Source organism: Anolis carolinensis, chromosome 4 (assembly GCF_035594765.1).
Source record: "Anolis carolinensis isolate JA03-04 chromosome 4, rAnoCar3.1.pri, whole genome shotgun sequence".
Classification (NCBI taxonomy): Eukaryota; Metazoa; Chordata; class Lepidosauria; order Squamata; family Dactyloidae; genus Anolis; species Anolis carolinensis.
Genome location: NC_085844.1, coordinates 93,408,846 through 93,429,144, shown reverse-complemented (window position 1 = coordinate 93,429,144; position 20,299 = coordinate 93,408,846). Strand labels below are relative to the sequence as shown.

Genomic DNA, 20,299 nt, shown 5'->3' with positions numbered 1-20,299 from the left:
GCAACATTTTGTTTTTGCTTGAATTTACTAGGAAAAGCAAAATTCCAACCCTTCCTCTCCTTTACCTCCTGCTGAGATAATGGAGTGTAAACAACTTTGGTACTTTAAATTCTGTTAGCAGCAATTGAAGTAAACCAGGATAATGAAGAAAACTGGAAAGAGAAAATAAGTGGGATATTTTTTAAAATATTTGAAAAATAGGATGGTAGAGTATTCATTGGAAGTGCTCCTGCTAATTCAGGGCAGTTCAAGGGTATATTTATGTTAAAGATCAAGACGATTCAGGATGAAATTTACCATTTACCTTAAACTGTAAGAGTGGGTTGGGACAAGCCACTCTTACTCATCTTCGACTCTCATTCTGTTCCATTGATAATATGTAGGTAAAAATTTTAGCCTAACAGTTAGGGTTTCTGAAACCCTGCAGCTTACAGTAAATGTTTTAAATAGTCTTATATTAATTTTTGCTCCCAAAGATGTGCTAGGTCTTATTTTCAGGGGATGTCTTGTTTTTCCATGAAGAAAAATTCACATTTATTGTTGAACAAAAAAATGAACATTTATTATATACTGTACAGCAGTTGTCATCACAAACCAGCATAACCAGACAAACTGTGAATCCTATCAAGAATTTCTTGTTACTACCATTATTTCCATGTACAACAATTCTATGGTACATATATTTGCCAATCCTGCATGCTCTGGTGTTTTGTTTGTTGGGCATGCTTCCAAACAAAAACTTTGCCAGGTCTTACTTTTGGGGGAGGCCTTATATTTAGCAATTCAGCAAAACCATTACTAGGTCTTATTTTCTGGGGATGTCTTATTTTAGGGGAAACAGGGTATGTAAAGACTGGATATTATGATCTTAGAAGGCTACCCAGAAATGAGCCAGACTATTAATCCACAAAGCACAAGATTCTAAACTGATTTTTTTCTTTATAGTCTTCCCTCAAGTCTCACAGGTTTTACTTCCACAGTTTTGATCATTTGAGGGTTTGTAGCTACCTGAGCCACTGGTCTCCAAGCCTATACCTGATCACACATCTCCTAAGATGACAGCATTGCATCAAAAATCATTTAGAAGTTAGCTAGATCCTAAATCAAGTCATTTAGGATTTTTTACACTAAAACAACATAGATAGCCAGCACTTTGAACTGGATATGTGATTCCATTGAGACCACTGTTATTTAGTCTCATTCAGCCCAACTACTCAGCTCCAGTTCAGTCCCCATCTGTACTAACATATAATGCAGTATAGAGGGCACATTAGCCTGGGGCATCCAAATGATGCCCAAGGCTCATGTGTTTTAACTCGGAATAAACCTAATAAAATAATGGCAGAAGTATATGTGTGTGTGTGTGTGTGTGTGTGTGTGTGTATGTGTGTGTATATATATATATATATATATATATATATATATATATATATATATCAGGAGAAGGTTAAATTGCCTCTGTGTCTGTCTCTGTCTCGTTTCTATGTGTATTTGGGCATTGAATGTTTGCGCTATATGTATATAATGTGATCCTCCCTGAGTCCCCTTCGGGGTGAGAAGGGCGGAATATAAATACTGCAAATAAATAAATAAATAAATATTTTAGGAAGATCTGGACTTTTATGGGCATGGGGCCTCTGGGGCCTGCCTCCTGGGATCGCCATCTGTGATCGTCATCCCATACTCTCTGGGCTCAGATACCATCCCCTCCCTTCTCTTTGATTTGCCCCCAAAAGTAACAAAACAGCTTTCTTATCACGGCATGAGGCTTCTCTTAGTTCCGTGACACCCAGAAATGATGCCACGGAGTTTTGGAGAGGGGAGAGGGAATTTCCTCTCTAAAGCTCTGCCGTGTACTTTCTAGTACTATGGAAGTAAGAGAAGCCTTGTGCTTCAGTAAGGAGGCTGTTTTGTTACTTTGGGTATGAAACAGGAAGCTGGGAGAGGAGTTTTGTTACTTTGGGTATGAAACAGGAAGCTGGGAGAGGAGAGAGACAATGCACCTGACCACCCATGCCAATAGTACATTGGAATACATTGGGAGAGGTGGGGTTCTCCCTTCCCCCCCCCCAAGGAATGGCCTAAAATGCATTCACATTTTGTCCAGTGTAGAAAGAGCCGTAGTTGTATTTTGCCCAAGTGGAAATTGCTAGATTGACTTTAAGAGTAGGCCTTTTGCAGAAGACATTCCATAGGAATAGCTGAGAGGGTGATGACAGTATAGACAATAAAGAGATAAAGAAAATGGCCAGTAGTTTCTTCACCCTTTGCCTTTTTGACACTCAGATTTAACATAATGTGTTGAGCTTGTAAATAGTGAGTGTAACTTGCAATTGAGATGCAGTTCATCCTATAATGTAAAGGACTGAGAGAATGCAAGAGATGGGATATTGAGAAATATGTCATACAATAATTATAAACACATTCAGATCTGTAGTGCTCTAATAAAAAGTTACAGCTATAATTTGAGAAAAAGAGTAAAATATCCTAAAAGGTATTTGTACTTAGAATTATTAGAGCTATCCTTTGAGTACAGAGTATTGTGTTTTATTTCGGTGCATTCAGATGCACAGTCTAGCTTTGAGGACACTTCAGATTTCATTGATCCTGAATCATCATAGTGAAATAGTTCTTTAGTCACAGCACACACTAAAAATGAACAAGCAGTTATTTCACAGCTTCGTATGCCCGTATAGTGTCTTACATCATTTATATGTCCTCTCTTAAGTTAAAAGAGACGTTGCAAGACCGTCTGAACCTTCCAGACATAATTTTTGTGTTCTACATGGAGTATTTTAGAATTCATGACTATAAGCCCTAAAGGGCTTGGCTGCAGTCCCAGTTTTCAGCACTTAAGCGAGCTCAGCTAGCACATGAACTCTATAAATGTTAGGTTTACATGAGAGCAAGCCTCAAGCTGGTTATTAAGTTGCCAAGCATATCCAAAATTTGTCCAGCACAAAACATATTGTGCAGTGTTCTTCTCACTGATATAAATTGATTGTTGTTGTTTCATTTCAGTTGGCAGGTTCAAAGAGATGTCTTGATTTCATTCCTCTTTCATGTTTCTTTGTGGCAAGCTGTGGGCTGTCGTGATGCCCTTTTGCTTTCTAAAACCAATTAAGCACATTTTTGTTCTTTATTTGATTTGATTTTTATCCCACCTTTCTCCCAAAAAAATGGGTTTCAAAGCACCGTACAATGTACATTAAACAAAATAACTAAAATAATGTATACTATAAAAGTTTTAAAATAACGGATCTAATTAGTATAGAAGTTTAAGACACTAATTTAGTCACTTAAAAACACATAAAACATACTTTTTCAAAAACAGCAATCCATTACATATTACTTCACTACAAACAAAGGCTTAAAGTCAGTTTAAATAGGAAGATCTTTGCTAGCCAGTGGAAAGAGAACATGGGCTAACAGAACCTCATTTTGGAGGACCACCATCTGAGAGCAGCCACCAAGAAGGTCCTCTCCACATGAGCACATGAGGATGATGTGTTCCTCAGATGTCCCCAACCAAAGGCTGTTAAGACATGGACATGCATTTATGAAGAAATACAGCTTTCAAATACATTTCATAGCACTGCCTATGGTGATACAAGGTAGAACTTGAAACATAGGGCCCTTAATCCTGGGAGGAACTGGGATATTTTATCTCAGTTCCTCCCCAAGCTGAGACCCTACACCTCCACCAAACCCTGTGATTTCCGTCCTCCCTGGAAGCAATTATGGGAGTCAATCCCCACAGGGCCCACACCTGGAAAGATCAGGACCTTATATTAAGCTCCAGATTTTCCACGTGTTTAATTAACCCAGATTAATTTGGGTTTATCTGAGGGCATCCTTTGGAAGCCTGTCTGGAAGGACCTTTAATTACACCAAGTAGAGAGAGTCACTATATCACTGTATTAAAAAATGCATTCCAGATGTTTGTATAAAAATCAAATCTGACGCCCATATCTTTGGGACTGGTATCTGCAGTTTCATTTTTCCAACAAAATATGTCCTTACTAGATATTTTCTAGGTCCCCCAGGGTGATTCTATACTTGGACCAGAAAGTCCTTCATTTCAATAAAGTTTACTATTATTTGTTGTTTTGCATATCAGCATACTGTCTGGGGGAGCCCCGGTGGCGAAGTGCATTAAAGCGCTGAGCTGATGAACTTACAGACCAAAAGGTCCCAGGTTCAAATCCCGGGAGCTACTTGAGCGCCCGCTGTTAGCTCCAGCTCCTGCCAACCTAGCAGTTCGAAAACATGCAAATGTGAGTAGATCAATAGGTACCGCTCCGGCGGGAAGGTAACGGCGCTCCATGCAGTCATGCCAGCCACATGACCTTGGAGGTGTCTACGAACAACGCCAGCTCTTCTGCTTAGAAATGGAGATGAGCACCAACCCCCAGAGTCAGTCATGACTGGACTTAACATCAGGGGAAACCTTTACCTATACAGTCTGGGAATATGTTCCCCCTCCTTCCCAGATGCAGAGGTCGAACAAAGTTTACCTTTGCTTGCATAAATTCATTAATTTATTTAAGACCCCAATATTATTTCAATATGGGGCCCATATGGAAGCCTACAGCACTGTTCAAATACTAATGTACCGTGATGTTAATGTTCTTAATAATATTACTGTTTCTTTGAGAGGGAAAAATATGGATTTCTCAATCTGTCTGGGAAAACCCAAAGGTAGAAGCGAGTAAGTAGGTAGATAGAAAAGCAGATATCTATTTTCAGTACAGCATTCACACACAAAACAAAGAAGTGCTATTTACTAGGCTTGAGCGATCCATGAAAAAATTGATTCTAAACTCGTTTCAAAAGTAGGGGGCGCCAACGTTTCGTTTCTGATGTCATTTCCGAATTTTGCCCCCCAAAAAATTCGAAATTAACGAAAATTCGTTAGTTTCAAAAGTAATTCGTTAATGGCGGACACGCATGCGCAGTGGCCAAAAAAAAACAGCACGAGGGGAGATTTTACAGGACTCTCCCGCCCTCATTTTTTGAGTGATCTTCTTCAAACTTGGTACAGTGGTAGAACACATTTAACACTGATAGCTCACCAAAATTTGGAACGTTTCCCTTATCCTCTGATTTTTGGCGAATTTTCATAGCTTTTATAATAAACCATTTTTTAATAATTGCAGAAATAAGTTCCTGGTTTGAAAGTCTTATTTCCTGTTAAATTGGGTTGTCTTTACTGTGAAAGTCATTGTTCTACTTCAGAAACTTTGTTTTTGTGGCTGAAACTGTTAAATTGGTGTGTGTGTGATATATACTGTATATATATATATATATATATATATATATATATATATATATATATATGTGTGTCCCTGCATGTGTGTGTGTGTGTATAGGTAAAGGTATCCCTTGACGTTAAGTTCAGTCATGTCTGACTCTGGGGGTTGGTGCTCATCTCCATTTCTAAGCCCAAGAGCCAGTGTTGTCCATAGACACCTCCAAGGTCATGTGGCCGGCATGACTACATGGAGTGCCATTACCTTCCCGCCAGAGCGGTACCTATTGATCTAGTCACATTGGCATGTTTTCAAGCTGCTAGGTTGGCAGAAGCTGGAGCTAACAGCGGGCACTCACTCTGCTCCCAGGATTTGAACCTGGGACCTTTCGGTCTGCAAGTTCAGCAGCTCAGTGCTTTAACACACTTCACCATCGGGGCTCATGTATATATAATGTGGAGAAGGTAGATAGATAAGTTGGGAGCCACAGCGAAGGCACCTTCCTGGGAGCAAGGTCTAATAATAATAATAATAATAATAATAATAATAATAATAATAAATCCCTTACAATATCCAAGATGGCTCACTGCTACAGAATCTTGGGAGCTTTAGTTTGGTATGGTACCATTATTGGCAGAGAAAGCTAAGCTGTAGGAGTTGAAATCCAATCATTTATCCTCCCTATAGAATCAATTTTATATGCATTTTCAGCTACAGAAAAGCTAAAATCAGGACAGTAAAAGAACAACACCCAGAAAATGGGAATTCCAGACAGGAAACAATCAGGGCCAGCTAATACCTCCCAACAAAGGATTCCCCCAGGTAGGAAGCAGCCAGGCTTTGAAGCTGCAAGGCTATTCAATGCTAATCAAGGTGACCAATTGCAACATTCACACTTGCCTCCCACAGACAAGAGTTCTTTCTCCCACCCTGGACCTTCCACAGATATATAAACCCCACTTGCCTAGCTTCGCACAGACATCAAAACCTCTGAGTATGTCTGCCACAAATGTGGGTGAAACGTCAGGAGAGAATGCTTCTGGCACATGGCCATAGAGCCCGGAAAACTCATAGCAACCCAGCCAGTAGGCTGTTGCTGAACAACCTATGAACTTTTAGCATTAAAGGAAAAAATGCCCAAGAATATAACACTTAATACTGTTAGCATGTCTGGAGAAGAAGAATAGAATGCTTCTATACCAGGCAAGGGCAAACTTTGCCCATGTCTGGAGTTAGGAATTGTAGGAGTTGAAATCCAAAACAATTTGACAGAAAACTGGGAGTTGTAGTTTGGCATGGTACTGGCTCTCTTCTGCAGGGAAGGCTAGGGACTTTGTAAAACTACAGCTCACATGATTACATGGCACTGAATCTGTTGCAATTGAGCTGGTGCCATAATCCTTTCCGGGAGATCTCCTCAGTGGAGATATCTCTTAAAGGGATATCCTCTGGCTCTAAGGATTCCGTTTAGGAAGGCTTGCCTGGCTCTGGTATTCCCCTTTAAGCCAGTGGCTGGAAAGTCTGGAAAGAAGCAAAACCAAACACGCGGCTCCAGAGGAGAAGGCCAAGCGCAGGCAGGCATGTCTCTTCTCTCTTCTCTTCCCTCCCTCCCTGCTTCTCTCTCTCTCTCTCTCTCTCTCAGATAGAGAGAGAGAGAGAGAAGCAGGGAGGGGAGAGAGAGAAGGGAAGAGAGAGCAATGCGGAAGGCTTCTACTGAGCCGGTGGGGGGGGGGCGCGTCTCAATGGCATTTTTAAAATGCTAGCAGATCGATGGCCATGCCTCTCCCTCCCTCCCTCTTCCGCTCTGATTGGCTGAGAGGCATGCCAACATGGCTTCTCCTCTCAGAGGGGCTACAGCTACATCCGAAGATATCAGAAACAAACGAAAAAAAGGTACTTTTATTATTCAAATTCATAATATTTGTAAGGCAGTGAGCAGATGGTTCAATATCAATTCAAAAGTAATTATGAAACGAATTTTAAACGAATTTAACGAACTAACGAAAAATTTGCTCAAGCCTACTATTTACCTTTCTGCTGGATATTGTGCTGAAGTATCTAATAGTCAGCAATAACTGTCTCACTGACTGTCTCTAGCCACGAAGTTCCAGAGCTCCCTGAATGTTCACATATTAGCAGCCATAAGATTTCTTTAGATCCTGTTTTCTCTCAGTTTGTTCAAGGACTAATCTACTTCAAGTTTCATAAATCTGAAGATTTATGCCTCCCATTAAAAAATTATATGTCAAAATTGAATATACTATATGTAGGGGCAATAACATTTTAGCAGAGCCTATACTTTGCAAGTTGTAGACAAATGAAGTTATGCTGAACACGTTAAAAAGCTGTACTAAAGCATTCTTTTATATTTTTATGTTAAATTATTATTATTTTATTATGACACAGCAAACAAGATAGAGATGCTGGATTTCATATCACAAAATCACAAGTCGAACACTTCCCAAGTGTCTAGGACTGTGTGATGTATTTTCGGATGATGCGCGCAGATCCCAGCAGGGTGGCCTTTTGCAGTTGGCAGATCGTAATTTTGTCAATGTCTATTGTTTCCAAATGCCGGCTGAGATCTTTTGGCACGGCACCCAGTGTGCCGATCACCACCGCGACCACCTGCACTGGTTTCTGCCAGAGTCTTTGAAGTTCAATCTTGAGGTCCTGATAGTGGCTGAGTTTTTCCTGTTGTTTTTCGTCAATGCTCCAAACCTTTTTCTTTTCCACAACTGTGATGTCTGGTGTGTTGTGTTCCGGAACTTTGTCAGTCTGGATTCGGAAGTCCCACAGTATCTTTGCATGTTCATTATTATTATTATTATTATTATTATTATTATTATGTTGTTGTTGTTGTTGTTGTTGTTGTTGTTTATTTATACCTCATTTTTTCTCTCTGCAAAGAAAAAAAATAGACTGACCTGATTATTTGAATGCTACCATAATTTTTAATATGCTGTGTGTGTGCACATGTGTAATGGAATTGCGGGTATATTTAACACAATTCTTAGTACAAACTGATCATACTTATGTCTGATTAAATATATGTCAACATCCTCCTCCATACAGATCTGTAGCTGTAGTAAAATGCCATCTTATCTGAACCTTGCTTCTCACCCAATTAGCAACTTTCTTCATTAGTACTCCTCTGAGGGTGAGTGACACACACACACACACACACACACACACATATATATACATACACACAAACAACAGGGGACACCTGTTGTTCTCTGTTTACTAATCCTGTTTATTTCCATGTAACTTTACATACATTTCAGCTTTAACTTTGTTGGCTATGTAAACTGAATAGTTATACTCTTTTATGAATTAATGTGCCCAGTACTTATGAAAATGAAGCTATTTATTAATAGGGTTTTTAAGATCAATCATCACTATATCATTTAGGTAGCTTGTAGCCAGAGCAACAATGCATATATAACATAATTTAAATTTATATACTTAAGAAGGATTTTAAATGAAAACATTCTGATTTTTTCTTATTTTATTTCTTTGTTTATTATTGTGCTTGAGCCTTGTTATTTCACACATCTTATTGAAAATGGTAAATCTCTTTTTTTTTTTAAGGTAAGGCAAGATAATCACAGTGAAGCTAAAGTAATAAAACAGGCAGCTCCATAATTTGAATGTAGGCTGCTGTGAGCAGCTTGCCTGGAGCAATAAGAGAGCCCTCCTCATGTAACCATAGGAACCTCTATGGTATGTCTTCTTCCCATGCTATAAAGATAATCTCAAAACCCTTCATCATGCACTTAAAACTCAAAGTGCAGTTTTCCATCCATCCCAGAAACTGAGGAATGAACTCTTCTCACCACCTCAGAGCTCCCTAGCCAGTACAAGAAGGAGCAAAGTTGCAAAGGCTCCCATAACACAAAGTCGGCCCTGAGTGCCAGGATATATTATGAGGGGGGACACTATGTACCATAGTGCTCATAGAGCTGTAGAAATCATACTTCAGATAGAAGAAGAATCACAAATTCCATTGCTCCTCCATATAGAAAGTTTCCTGCACAAAGAAACCTGGTATGTCACAGGACTCATCTACATAGACCTCTTAATGCATGATCTGGCCTCGAGGACAGCAACACCACCTGCCTCCATCCCTGTTGTGGCAGGATGGAGTCTAGACCAACCGATGGAGCTGAACCGTCTTTAGCGCTGTGCTTTTTCATCACCAAATTACATGTAAACCATTGCTTACATAAGCAAAAGTGCCCAGGTATGGCCAGGAATTATTTAGAGCTCCAAGGGCTTCTTTTGCCCTCATTGTTAGAGCTATCAGAATGAAACTTGCTACAATTATAGATCCCATTTCCCACTGTTAGCCCATCAAGTTTCAAAATGTTTTACTCATCCGCGTATTTTTGGGAAATTTTCAAAGTTTTTATAAACAACATTTTTTTAAAAATGCAAAAGCTATATCTTTGAATTTTCTATAAAATGACACAAGATAACAGAGGCTCACCCCCCCCCCCCCAAATTTCAGAAGTATTTATACATCTACTGATTTTGGGGATTTTCTAAAGTTTTAACAAAAAAGTGTTTTTGAAAGCCACATCTATCTCATTGTCTTTCTCTAGATGACGCTGAACACAACATATTAATAACCAATAGAACTTCAATTTAGAGATTTCTTCCCAGTCCGGCACAGATTTACTTACTGGTATTGAAGTATCAGTCAGTCCTCCTCTTTGTAGATTCAACAATTCATTGGAACTCTGGCTGCTGCTAGGATAGACAAATCTCTCCCCTATCCTCACTGGGGCTTTCTGATGCTGAGCAGAATTCTGGGAAATGTAGTTTAGGGCAGGGCCTTTTGAATTCTCTGTCATAGCGTTCCTCACCTTCCCAAACTACATTTCCCAGAATTCTGTGCTCTCTCAGTCTCTTTGCCAGCTCACTCAGCTCATCCCACCCTGCTGCTTCCTTCTCCTCATGACGAGAGGCGGCCTATCTCTTCTTAATTTAAAGAGGAAAGGCAGCTTTTTTGGAGTTGCCTCACTTTGCACTGAAAATGAAACCAACTTCCAAACATTACAGAATGCAAACAAAAAAGTATTGGATGAGTTTTGATTATTAAGTTTTTATGTGGGCACCCCCCTCCCATAATTAATATCTGTTTGTATATACAAAACTTACGAATTAGGTAGACTAACTATTTAAAAACAAAGATTTGCACACTCCTAATTCTCATAGTGTGGAGCCTCCAGTGGCTCAGTGTGTTAAAGCACTGAGTTGCTGAACTTGCAGACCGAAAGGTCCCAGGTTCAAATCTGGGGAGCGGAGTGAGCGCTCGCTGTTAGCTCCAGCTTCTACCAACCTAGCAGTTCAAAAACATGCAAATGTGAGTAGATCAATAAGTACCGCTCCCGCGGGAAGGTAACAGCGTTCCATGCAGTCATGCCGGCCACATGACCTTGGAGGTGTCTACGGACAACGCCGGCTCTTCGGCTTAGAAATGGAGATGAGCACCAACCCCCAGAGTCGGACACAACTGGACTTAATGTCAGGGGAAACCTTTACCTTTACTTTAATTGTCATAGTATGAACTGCTCCTTGTCACAGCTGTGAAAGCAATATCTGAACTTGATTTCCGTTCCCTGGGATTAACAGTGCAAATTTATCTTATTTTAGTCTACTCAGAAAATAAGTCACCTTGAGTTTAATGGGTCTTACTAACAGGAAAATGTACATAGAATTAGTAAAATTATCAGTTTCATCCATCTTAAACATGATGTTGTATCCAGTAGCACTTGGTAAAATGCTTCATGGAATACAATTTTTTCATGGTGACTAACAAAACATCCACTTACCTAGTGCACACATAGCTTCATGTTAGAGTTTACAAATAAAGCAAATGATTTTTAGCAGCAATAAGCTGTTTTTTTAAAAAAAATAAAAGCTGTGAAGCAGAACATCCAAAAGTGTTGACGGGAATGTTTTAGGTCACTTGCTGTAGACTTAGGTTACTGCTCCAGGTTTCTCTCTTTCCACACTCTTTGCCAATCAGCTGTCATCATCTGCTGGTCTGTTCCATGTTGAGGTCTGATATCAGGCAGTAATTCTGGGAGAAGTGAAAAGAACATGAGCAAATTCCTGGGGCAGCCTGAAACCTGTTCCTAAGGTCAGTGGCTTGAACATCTGTTCAAACAGAAGAACAAGGGAAAATATGACTGTAACATGTCCTAGAATTCAGGCTGCATTTCATTAGAAGTTCCTAGATACCGAGTCAGAAGCAGATCATCTATGTGGCTATTAAATGCAGCAGGACAGATAAAAAGAGAGAGTCTAAACAAGGTATACTTACCAAGATGTGATGAAGGATTGATAAGAAGTGCCCGTCATGCTGAATTATTTCCCTTGCAGCAGTACTGGCAGGGGAGGAGGGATGCATGATGTAATCACAACTTCTCATCTAGGATGTTGACATTTGTAATGTAACTGTTTTTGGAAAGTATATCACAAATGGGAGAGGAACTGTGATGTGCTTTGAGCTACTGATTTGCTTAGGTTAATGACTATGATATTTGGTTAATGATCATGATGAGATTTTATTATGGATGTTGTGGCTCATAATCTTAACATTCTACATCTCTCTCACTGGCTTTTCCTCAATAGTTGCCTTGTTTAATTGTAGGATCTCTGTAAAAACCAAAGCCGGTCCAACAATGAGGCGAATTAAGCGGTTGCTTGGGGCGCAAAACATATGGGGGCGCAGTTGAGACTGCTTTTTTTGTTGATTAAGAAATCAAGAGTAAAACATTATGTTTTGGTGCTTAATTTGTAAAATCTTAATGTAATTTGATGTTTAATAGGCTTTTCCTTAATCCCTCCTTATTATCCAACATTTTCGCTTATCCAACGCTTTTATTTTTCAGTGATTGGTTTGGGTGGGGGGGGTGCCAAAATTCTGTTCGCCTACACTTGAAAAATACCTAGGGCCGGCTCTGGTAAAAACCATTTACATGTTGTCTGCTTCTATACTATAAGTGGTGCCACTATTTCTAGTATTTACATTACTGCATTAAATTAGCTATTTCCCTATTATCCAACAAATTTATAATCTTAAGAACTGCAAGGAATCATTGTGTTGGATCCAAACTTGGTCATGCTTAGAGCAGACCTACTGAAATTGATGTGATTTAAGCTAGTCATGATGACTAACATGTACAATTATTTTGAATAAGTCAAGCCTGATTAATGTTGAATCCAATTCATCAAATCTTAATTAACAAACTTTACTTCAGAATGTAACAATTCTAATCGGATAGGTGTGGAATATAGTACCATAGTAATGTAGTATAGTTTCATGCTATGTTTGTATTGGCCACATCTCTTTCCCCAACCTCTCCATTATATCAAGTCTAAGTATATAATTTGAAATTTCAAGGACAATTTCAAGTTGATATTCCAAAATTTCCTCATGCCATCTGTATTTCTTCAGAGATATTTGTCTGACGTCTATTTTTCTTCTTGTTACAAGAATAAAATGCCATAGCCCTAAATTCTTTAGAGCTGGGGTTCTCAAACCTTTTCAGCTGCAGAGCCATTTTTGAAAGTTGCTTGTGGAGCCCCAAGAAATGTTTATATATTATATTATAATATATCATGCAGTAAAACACAATCAAAGAATCCCCAACATATGGCCACCCATCCTTTGTGATGATGATGATGATGATAGCAGAAACTCCAGAGTCCATCCTGTCCAACTCCCTTCTGCCATGCAGGAAAAGCATAATCAAAGCACCCCTTAGCAGTGGGAAAGAAATAGGGTTTTGGAAGGCAATGGGAGAAGGCTTTTGCGGGTGATGAAGATGAGGAAAAAAGGTTTTTGGCAGTGAGGGAGGAAGAGGAGCAGGAAAGGGGAGGGGAGAGAAAACCATAACTAAGAAGAGGGAGGAGGAGGGAACCGTGGAGCCCTTTGTTGTAGCCTGGCCAGATTATGAGTGTTCAGATGAGGAGGAAAGGGATGTTGGGAGAGATTCATAGAGCCCAGAGGAGAATGGAAGCAGCCCAGAGAGAGTTGTTTTGGAATCTTCTCCTGGTAGTTCCCAGGATACTGGAAACAGTGAGACCCATTTCCATGGGAACCTGCCAGCTGAGAGAAATGTGAGAGATGAATGTTTGTTTAGGTCAAAGAGATTGGAATTGTGGAAACATGGCATACAATTAAACAATTTCACTTCTCCCAGATAATTTGAGATAAGGAAAAGAGAAACAGGTGCGTGAGGCATGATGTCATGAGGGGTTTGGGGCCTTGGTTCCTGCTGATACAATCTTTGTGAGAGCAATACTGCATTTAGGTTAAAAAAAAGCTCTCGTTTTTGGGGCCTGGAATTCATGTATTCACGTTTCTAAGCTGTTCCTGCATCCTGGTCCTGTGAGGCATAGTTTTGTGGTTCGTGGCAGAAAGAGGCTTCAGGGCCATAGTGAAACACTCTTCAGTATGCTTTGCAGAGCCCTAAGGGCTCCACTGAACACACTTTAAGAACCCCTGCTTTAGAGAAAAGCGAGAACACAAATGTGATGCCTGCAAATCCATTATGTTCCTATCATCCTAAATAAAGCCATAATATTATGAAATGTACAATGTCTCTCTGATTTTTTTCTAGCTGGTCTATTGGCAACTGGAGTGAGTGCAGCTTGACTTGTGGAGCAGGGGAGAGGTTTCGATATGTTCGCTGCATGCAGAAAATTCAGCACAAGCCAGAATGGGTATCAGATTCCCTATGTCGACTCCCTGCCCCAGTCAAGAGGGAGCTTTGCAACACCCAAAGCTGTCCACCTGCTTGGAGAACAGGTCCCTGGTCTGAGGTAAATTGCATTCACAGATGTGTTCTTCAAATAGTGGAGGTGTTCGTCCATGACTTGGAGATTGTGTGCTATTGGTTATCTTGTCCCAGGATCTCAAACCAGATGTCAACATCTGCTAATCTCTTTTCAGATCTCTGCTTAATCAATGCAGAAAAATCTATACGTATTCTCAGACAATGCTGGCTCATTGAATAGAAACTGATGTTCTGCAAAACAAACCTTAATTCAGTAAAGATCTTCATTGATGATACAAGTGCCTTGGAATACAGGATTAATTCCCTCTACATAGAATAATGGTGAAGTTCTGCAATTGTGATGTGCCATTGCCTGGGTAGAACATTTTTCCTTCATGGTATTTGTCATGAAACTCTACATCACATCCTGCTGCCTCTTAGATGTATTAAACCACTCTCAATTTTCCTAGCCAATGTGACAGAGAGGGTGTCAGGTTAAGGAAGACTGATATATTTTTGGGGAGTTCACAAATCCACAGGATTAATTACCTAGGTTGGTCTTAAAGGAACTGTGGTAACATTACCTGTAATCATTTGTTGATGTCCTAATGTCCTTAACTTCTAACTAAGCTTAAGACATTATATATATAATTTAAACTCATTTTTCAGTACCATCAAGTTGGCTTCGATTTATGTCAACCCTATAAAAGAAGATCCTCCAAGAGACCCCGCTTTGGTCTTGCAAATGCAAGACTGCCATGGCATTGTTGCTTAAACCAAATCACCTATCGTCTTCTGTTTTCGTTCTAATTTTCACCACAGAGAATTGTGATTTTTTAACGAGGCATGTTGCCTTGTAATGTCATTCAGTTATTTTACCTTCAATGAGAGTTCAGATTTTGTTTATGCTTTCGAACCTATTCATTTATATTTTTTAGAGGTTCATGGTATCCATCAAACTGGCCTCTAAAGCAGGTGATTTTCTTACTATTGGCATTCTTCACTTTCTAACTTTCCCATATGTACATTGAAATTAGAAAAACTGATTTTGGTATTCAATAATATCTTGTTATACGTAAAGATCTTATCTAGTTCTTTTATAGCTACCTTTCCAGCTGTTAGTAATCTTCTGATTTTTTTTAATGCCTTGACTCAGTTCTACAATTTGAGTAATGACTGAGTTAAGGTATAAAAAATATTTAAAAGTTTTGAGGTCTTCATCATCTCAGTTAAAGTTATGTAAGTTTTTTCAGGTGTATATTTATAATCTGAGGGAGGGAGGGGTTGCAATAGAAACACCTTTTTTTAAAAGTAGCATATATTCTACACTCTGCAGTCATAAGATTTATCCCTCCATTTTGCATATTCAGAATAATAGATCCATGTTGAAAATTGATAGCATTAATGTTTTCATAAGAAACAAACTAAAATGATGTAATGCCCCTTTTTAGCAGTAGTAGTTCCTTCTCAATCAGTCATTCTGGACAAGTTTGGGGGCTTTTTAAATTTTTATTTTGAAAAATTGCATTCTCATCTGTTCTGTCCAAGTCAGGTCTATGGCAAATCGAGGGTAGTTTATCAAGCAATACAGATAGATGGTTCATAGGAAAACAGATCTTCTGGGTTAGCAGGGAGGCCTGCTAAGCACCACACACCTCATGCTTTCAGATGCGACAGGAAACCAAAATACTAAACAATTTTCACAACTTAATATTCTGTAGGATATTACAATTTCCTAAACATATGGGATGAGCAGTGAAACTTTTAACTTTATACTTCATGGATACTGAGAGGAGCTGCTCAGTCGTTTAGTCATCTCCGAATCTTCGTGACCTCATGGACCAGTCCACGCCAGAGCTCCCTGTCGGCCATCACCACCCCCAGTTCCTTCAAGGTCAAGCCAGTCACTTCAAGGATACCGTCCGCCCATCTTGCCCTTGGTCGGCCTCTCTTCCTTTTTCCTTCCATTTTCCCCAGCATGGTGATCTTTTCCAAGCTTTCCTGTCTCCTCACGATGTAGCCAAAATACTTCAGCTTTGCCTCTAATATCCTTCCCTCCAGTGAGCAGCCGGACATTATTTCCTGGAGAATGGACTGGTTGGATCTTCTTGCGGTCCAAGGCACTCTCAGGATTTTCCTCCAGCACCAGAGTGAGAGGAGAGTTTTCTTAAACATACATTGTTATCAGGAATGTATTTAGAAGCTAGCATTTCTGTTTATATTTGAGGTACCTTGTATTTACATATCATTCCTTTACAAGTTTTTTCTTCAAATTCAAGGAATACATGAAGTATGTGTATTACACCTTCAGGTTCCATCTCATTTTACAAGTTTTCCTTTGCATGTTTGCAGTGCAACCATGTGATTATTGCAGACATGTGGTAGAATGGCAAGGTGAGATCAGACCTACTATGTATATTCAACACCACTCATAAAAATATTAAATGTGTTTTTCAAAAAAATACCAAAAAATAGATTGATTCTAACTCTTCTCATCCCACTCCCACTGCTTCCATCAATGATGCTTTCAGCGTCCTTGCCTCTTTGCTTTTTTCAGACTAGAATCAAATACATCACGCAATCCTGTCATCAGTATTTGCATCGCTGTCTGACACTTTTGAGAACCATGACAAATGTAGTTCACATTTTTCCAGACATCCCTAATAGGGAAGTAAATTTCTCCTAATTCCTGTTGGACCTAGACATTGACAGTATCTATAAAAACTTTGGAAACTTGTGGACCATCAGCCCCAGAATCCTGTGGACAACATGATGAATGGTCAAATACATAGATATAGATATCTATGTATCCTTCTGGGATGCCTCGCTGGAATGGGGCTCGGAGACACTGTTCTACAGTGGCTTTGGTCCTTCCTAGAGGGTCATTCCCAGAAGGTGTCACTGGGGAACACCTGTTTGGCCTCGCAACCATTGTCTTGTGGGGTCCCGCAGGGTTTGGTACTGTCCCCCATGTTGTTTAACATATACATGAAGCCGCTGGGAGAGATCATCCGGAGTTTCAGAGTACGGTGTCATCTGTACACAGATGATGTCCAGCTCTGTCACTCCTTCCCACTTGTCACTAAGGAGGCTGTTCAGGTCCTAAACTGGTGCTTGATCACTGTCGCACTGGATGAGGGCGAACAAATTGAAATTGAATCCGGACAAGACAGAGGTCCTCCTGGTAAGTCTCAAGACCAAACAGGGCATAGGGTTACAGTCTGTCTTGGATGTGGTTGCACTCCTCCTGAAGACACAGGTTCACAGCTTGGTTGTTCTCCTGGATAAATTGCTGAGCCTGGAACCCCAGGTCTCAGCGGTGACCAGGGGAACATTTGCACAATTAAGACTTGTGCGTCAATTGCACCCGTACCTTGGGAAGTCTGACTTGGCCACGGTGGTCCACACTCTGGTTACATCCTATTTGAATTACTGCAACACGCTCTACGTGGGGTTGCCTTTGAAGATGGCCCGGAAGCTCCTATTAGTACAACGGGTGGCAGCCAGACTTATAACCGGAGAGGCGTACAGGGAGCATACCACTCCTCTGCTATGCCAGCTCCACTGGCTGCCAATATGCTACTGAGCCCAATTCAAAATGCTGGTATTGACCTATAAAGCCCTAAATGGTTCTGGTCCAACTTACCTGTCCAAAATATCTCCTCCTGTTGAACCTACGAGAACCTTAAGATCGTCAGGGGAGGCCCTGCTCTCGGTCCCACCTGCCTCGCATGTGTGGCTGGATGAGAGACAAGGCCTTCCCCGTGGTGGTTCCTTGGCTGTGGAACTCCCTCCCCAATGACATCCAGCAGGCTCCATCCCTTTTGGGCATTAGAAAGAAATTAAAGACATGGCTATGCATGCAAGTGTTTAATGAATAAGCTTTTACGGCTTGACATGGTCTGGACCAAGGATTATGCGCAAGGCTTTTGGATGAACGGATTTAAGCACTTAACATGTTTTAAGTTTTGTATATTGTTTTAATTGCTCTATGTTTTATTTTATTGTATTGTTGTTTATTGGCATTGAATTTTACCAGATTTCTAAGCCGCCTTGAGTCCCCTCGGGTGAGAAAGGCGGGATAGAAATGATGTAAATAAATAAATAACTTTCCACACTTTTGAACAAATCTCATTACCAACCAAGTTAGAGGAAAAACTTGTCCTGGTGCTACATTTGTGGGCTCTATCATAAGCCTGTGATTGGTGCTGGGTTGTGTGATTCTCTTGTCTCATCCAGAGAAGCTGTTCTTGTGTTTTTAACTTAAGGTGCTCATGAGAAGAATCTTAGTAAAGCTTTTAGCAATTTTTTTTCCTTACTTGAAATATTGTCAAGGTATCTTAAATTATAACTGGTGTTATTGATTAAAGCTCTTCATTTATGTATGGCCAGCATAATTGTCTCCCCCACTTTTGGGAAAACAACTTTCCAAGTGTTTGCCTTCCTTTCTACTTTCTCAGTGCTCTCGGACATGTGGCAAAGGCTGGAGAAAAAGAGTAGTTGTGTGCAAAAGCTCCAGCCCGTCTCCTTGGGCTCCACTTTTGCCTGATGGTGCCTGTATAGCAGAACTGAAACCAAAGATGCAAGAAGCCTGCCTCCTGAAGCGATGCCATAAACATAAGAAGCTACAGTGGTTTGTATCTGCATGGACTGAGGTAAGAAATAGATAATTCTGCTGCGTTTTACTGAAATCCAGATCTTAAAAAACAATTGCAATCTAGCACAGACTTTATTTTTAAACACACGGCCTCATCACACTCACCTAAGAAAGTTTCCAGGTTCGCAGTCTGGGGGTGATCCTAGACTCATCGTTGAACCTGGAACCCCAGGTCTCAGTGGTGGCTAGGGGAGCCTTTGCACAGTTAAAACTCGTGCGCCAGCTGCGACCGTACCTTGGGAACTTGGGACTTGGCCACGGTGGTCCACGCTCTCGTTACATCCCGTTTAGACTACTGCAACGCACTCTACGTGGGGCTGCCTTTGAAGACTGTTTGGAAGCTTCAATTAGTCCAATGGGAGGCTGCTAGGTTAATAACTGGAGCGGCGTTCAGGGAGCGTACTACTCCTCTGTTACGCCAGCTCCACTGGCTGCCGATTAGCTACCGAGCACAATTCAAGGTGCTGGCTTTAGCCTATAAAGCTCTAAATGGTTCCAGCCCAGCTTATCTGTCCAAACGTGTCTCCCGCTACGACCCATCTCGAAGCTTAAGATCATCAGATGAGGCCCTGCTCACGGTCCCGTCAGCCTCACAGGTGCGGCTGGTGGGGACGAGAGACAGGGCCTTTTCAGTAGTGGCTCCCCACCTATGGAACGCCCTCCCCAGTGAAGTTAGGCAGGCTCCCTCCCTCCTATCCTTCCGTAGGATATTTTTATGAATGTTGATGTAAATTAATAATTTTTAATCTGATTTATGTGTACTGCATAATTTTTATATGTGTGTTTATTGTAAGCCGCCCTGAGTCCCCTCTCGGGTGAGAAGGGCGGGATATAAATGTTGCAATAAATAAATAAGAAAGTGCACTAGGATGCTTTCACTCTGTCTTCCTGACAAAGCACTACACCGGCTGTCACATGATGTTGTGTGGCTTCCAGCAGAGGCCTCACCCCCAAACCAAGGTGAAAGCATCACTGGAGGCTTCTCCCACAACACAGGAATATTCCTCCATGGAAAGGCGGTGCTCCGTGTGATGGGGAAAACATCGCCGAGGAGGAGCTGTGCATGGGGCTACAAATTTCACCAGAGGGATACTTCACCTGGCCTTTGTGATGAGGTCCTAGTCTACTGCTGAATATATGAGTGCTTTCAAATGAGGCTTTATTATTCAGTCACTTTACCTTAAATACAGAATTTACAAAGGGTCAAACAACATACACTGCTAGTATTTTCCTACTGTTTCTTCCATCTCATTCGTAATTCCAAAAATGTATCAATAAATTAAAGATGGAATACCTTTTGGATTCCAAAGGGTACTTTTAACAGCACCACTAGTTGTCTCCTGAAAGGACTTATTATACACATGGGACTGAGTGCTTTTTCTCCCATTCCACAACAGTCATTTAGTATGAAACTACACATAATCTTGCCATTGACATCCAATATGCCATGTGGATGCTGAGCATACCAACATCTGAAGCAGCCCACATTTAACAGTCTTGAAGATTTTGTGAAGACTCAAGCAGAAGGGGCAGGGACATTGCAACACACCCTTTTTGCTACAGGGTGACCTGTTGCATTACTCTCAGGCCCCATC

The 20,299-nt window shown here is 40.6% G+C and overlaps 1 protein-coding gene and 1 long non-coding RNA gene across 4 annotated transcripts in view; both read left to right on the top strand.

Annotated features, from left to right (window-relative positions):
• Nucleotides 1-20,299, top strand: part of LOC134299017 (uncharacterized) — a 252,780-nt gene that overhangs the window by 109,387 nt on the left and 123,094 nt on the right. The window lies entirely within an intron of this gene.
• Nucleotides 1-20,299, top strand: part of adamts16 (ADAM metallopeptidase with thrombospondin type 1 motif 16) — a 126,091-nt gene that overhangs the window by 97,935 nt on the left and 7,857 nt on the right. For all 3 annotated transcript variants that reach the window (XM_008115056.3, XM_062980805.1, XM_062980806.1), the window contains 2 exons: nt 13,892-14,093; nt 18,508-18,702. In XM_008115056.3, coding sequence (XP_008113263.2) covers nt 13,892-14,093; nt 18,508-18,702 — 397 coding nt within the window. The remainder of the gene's footprint in view (nt 1-13,891; nt 14,094-18,507; nt 18,703-20,299) is intronic.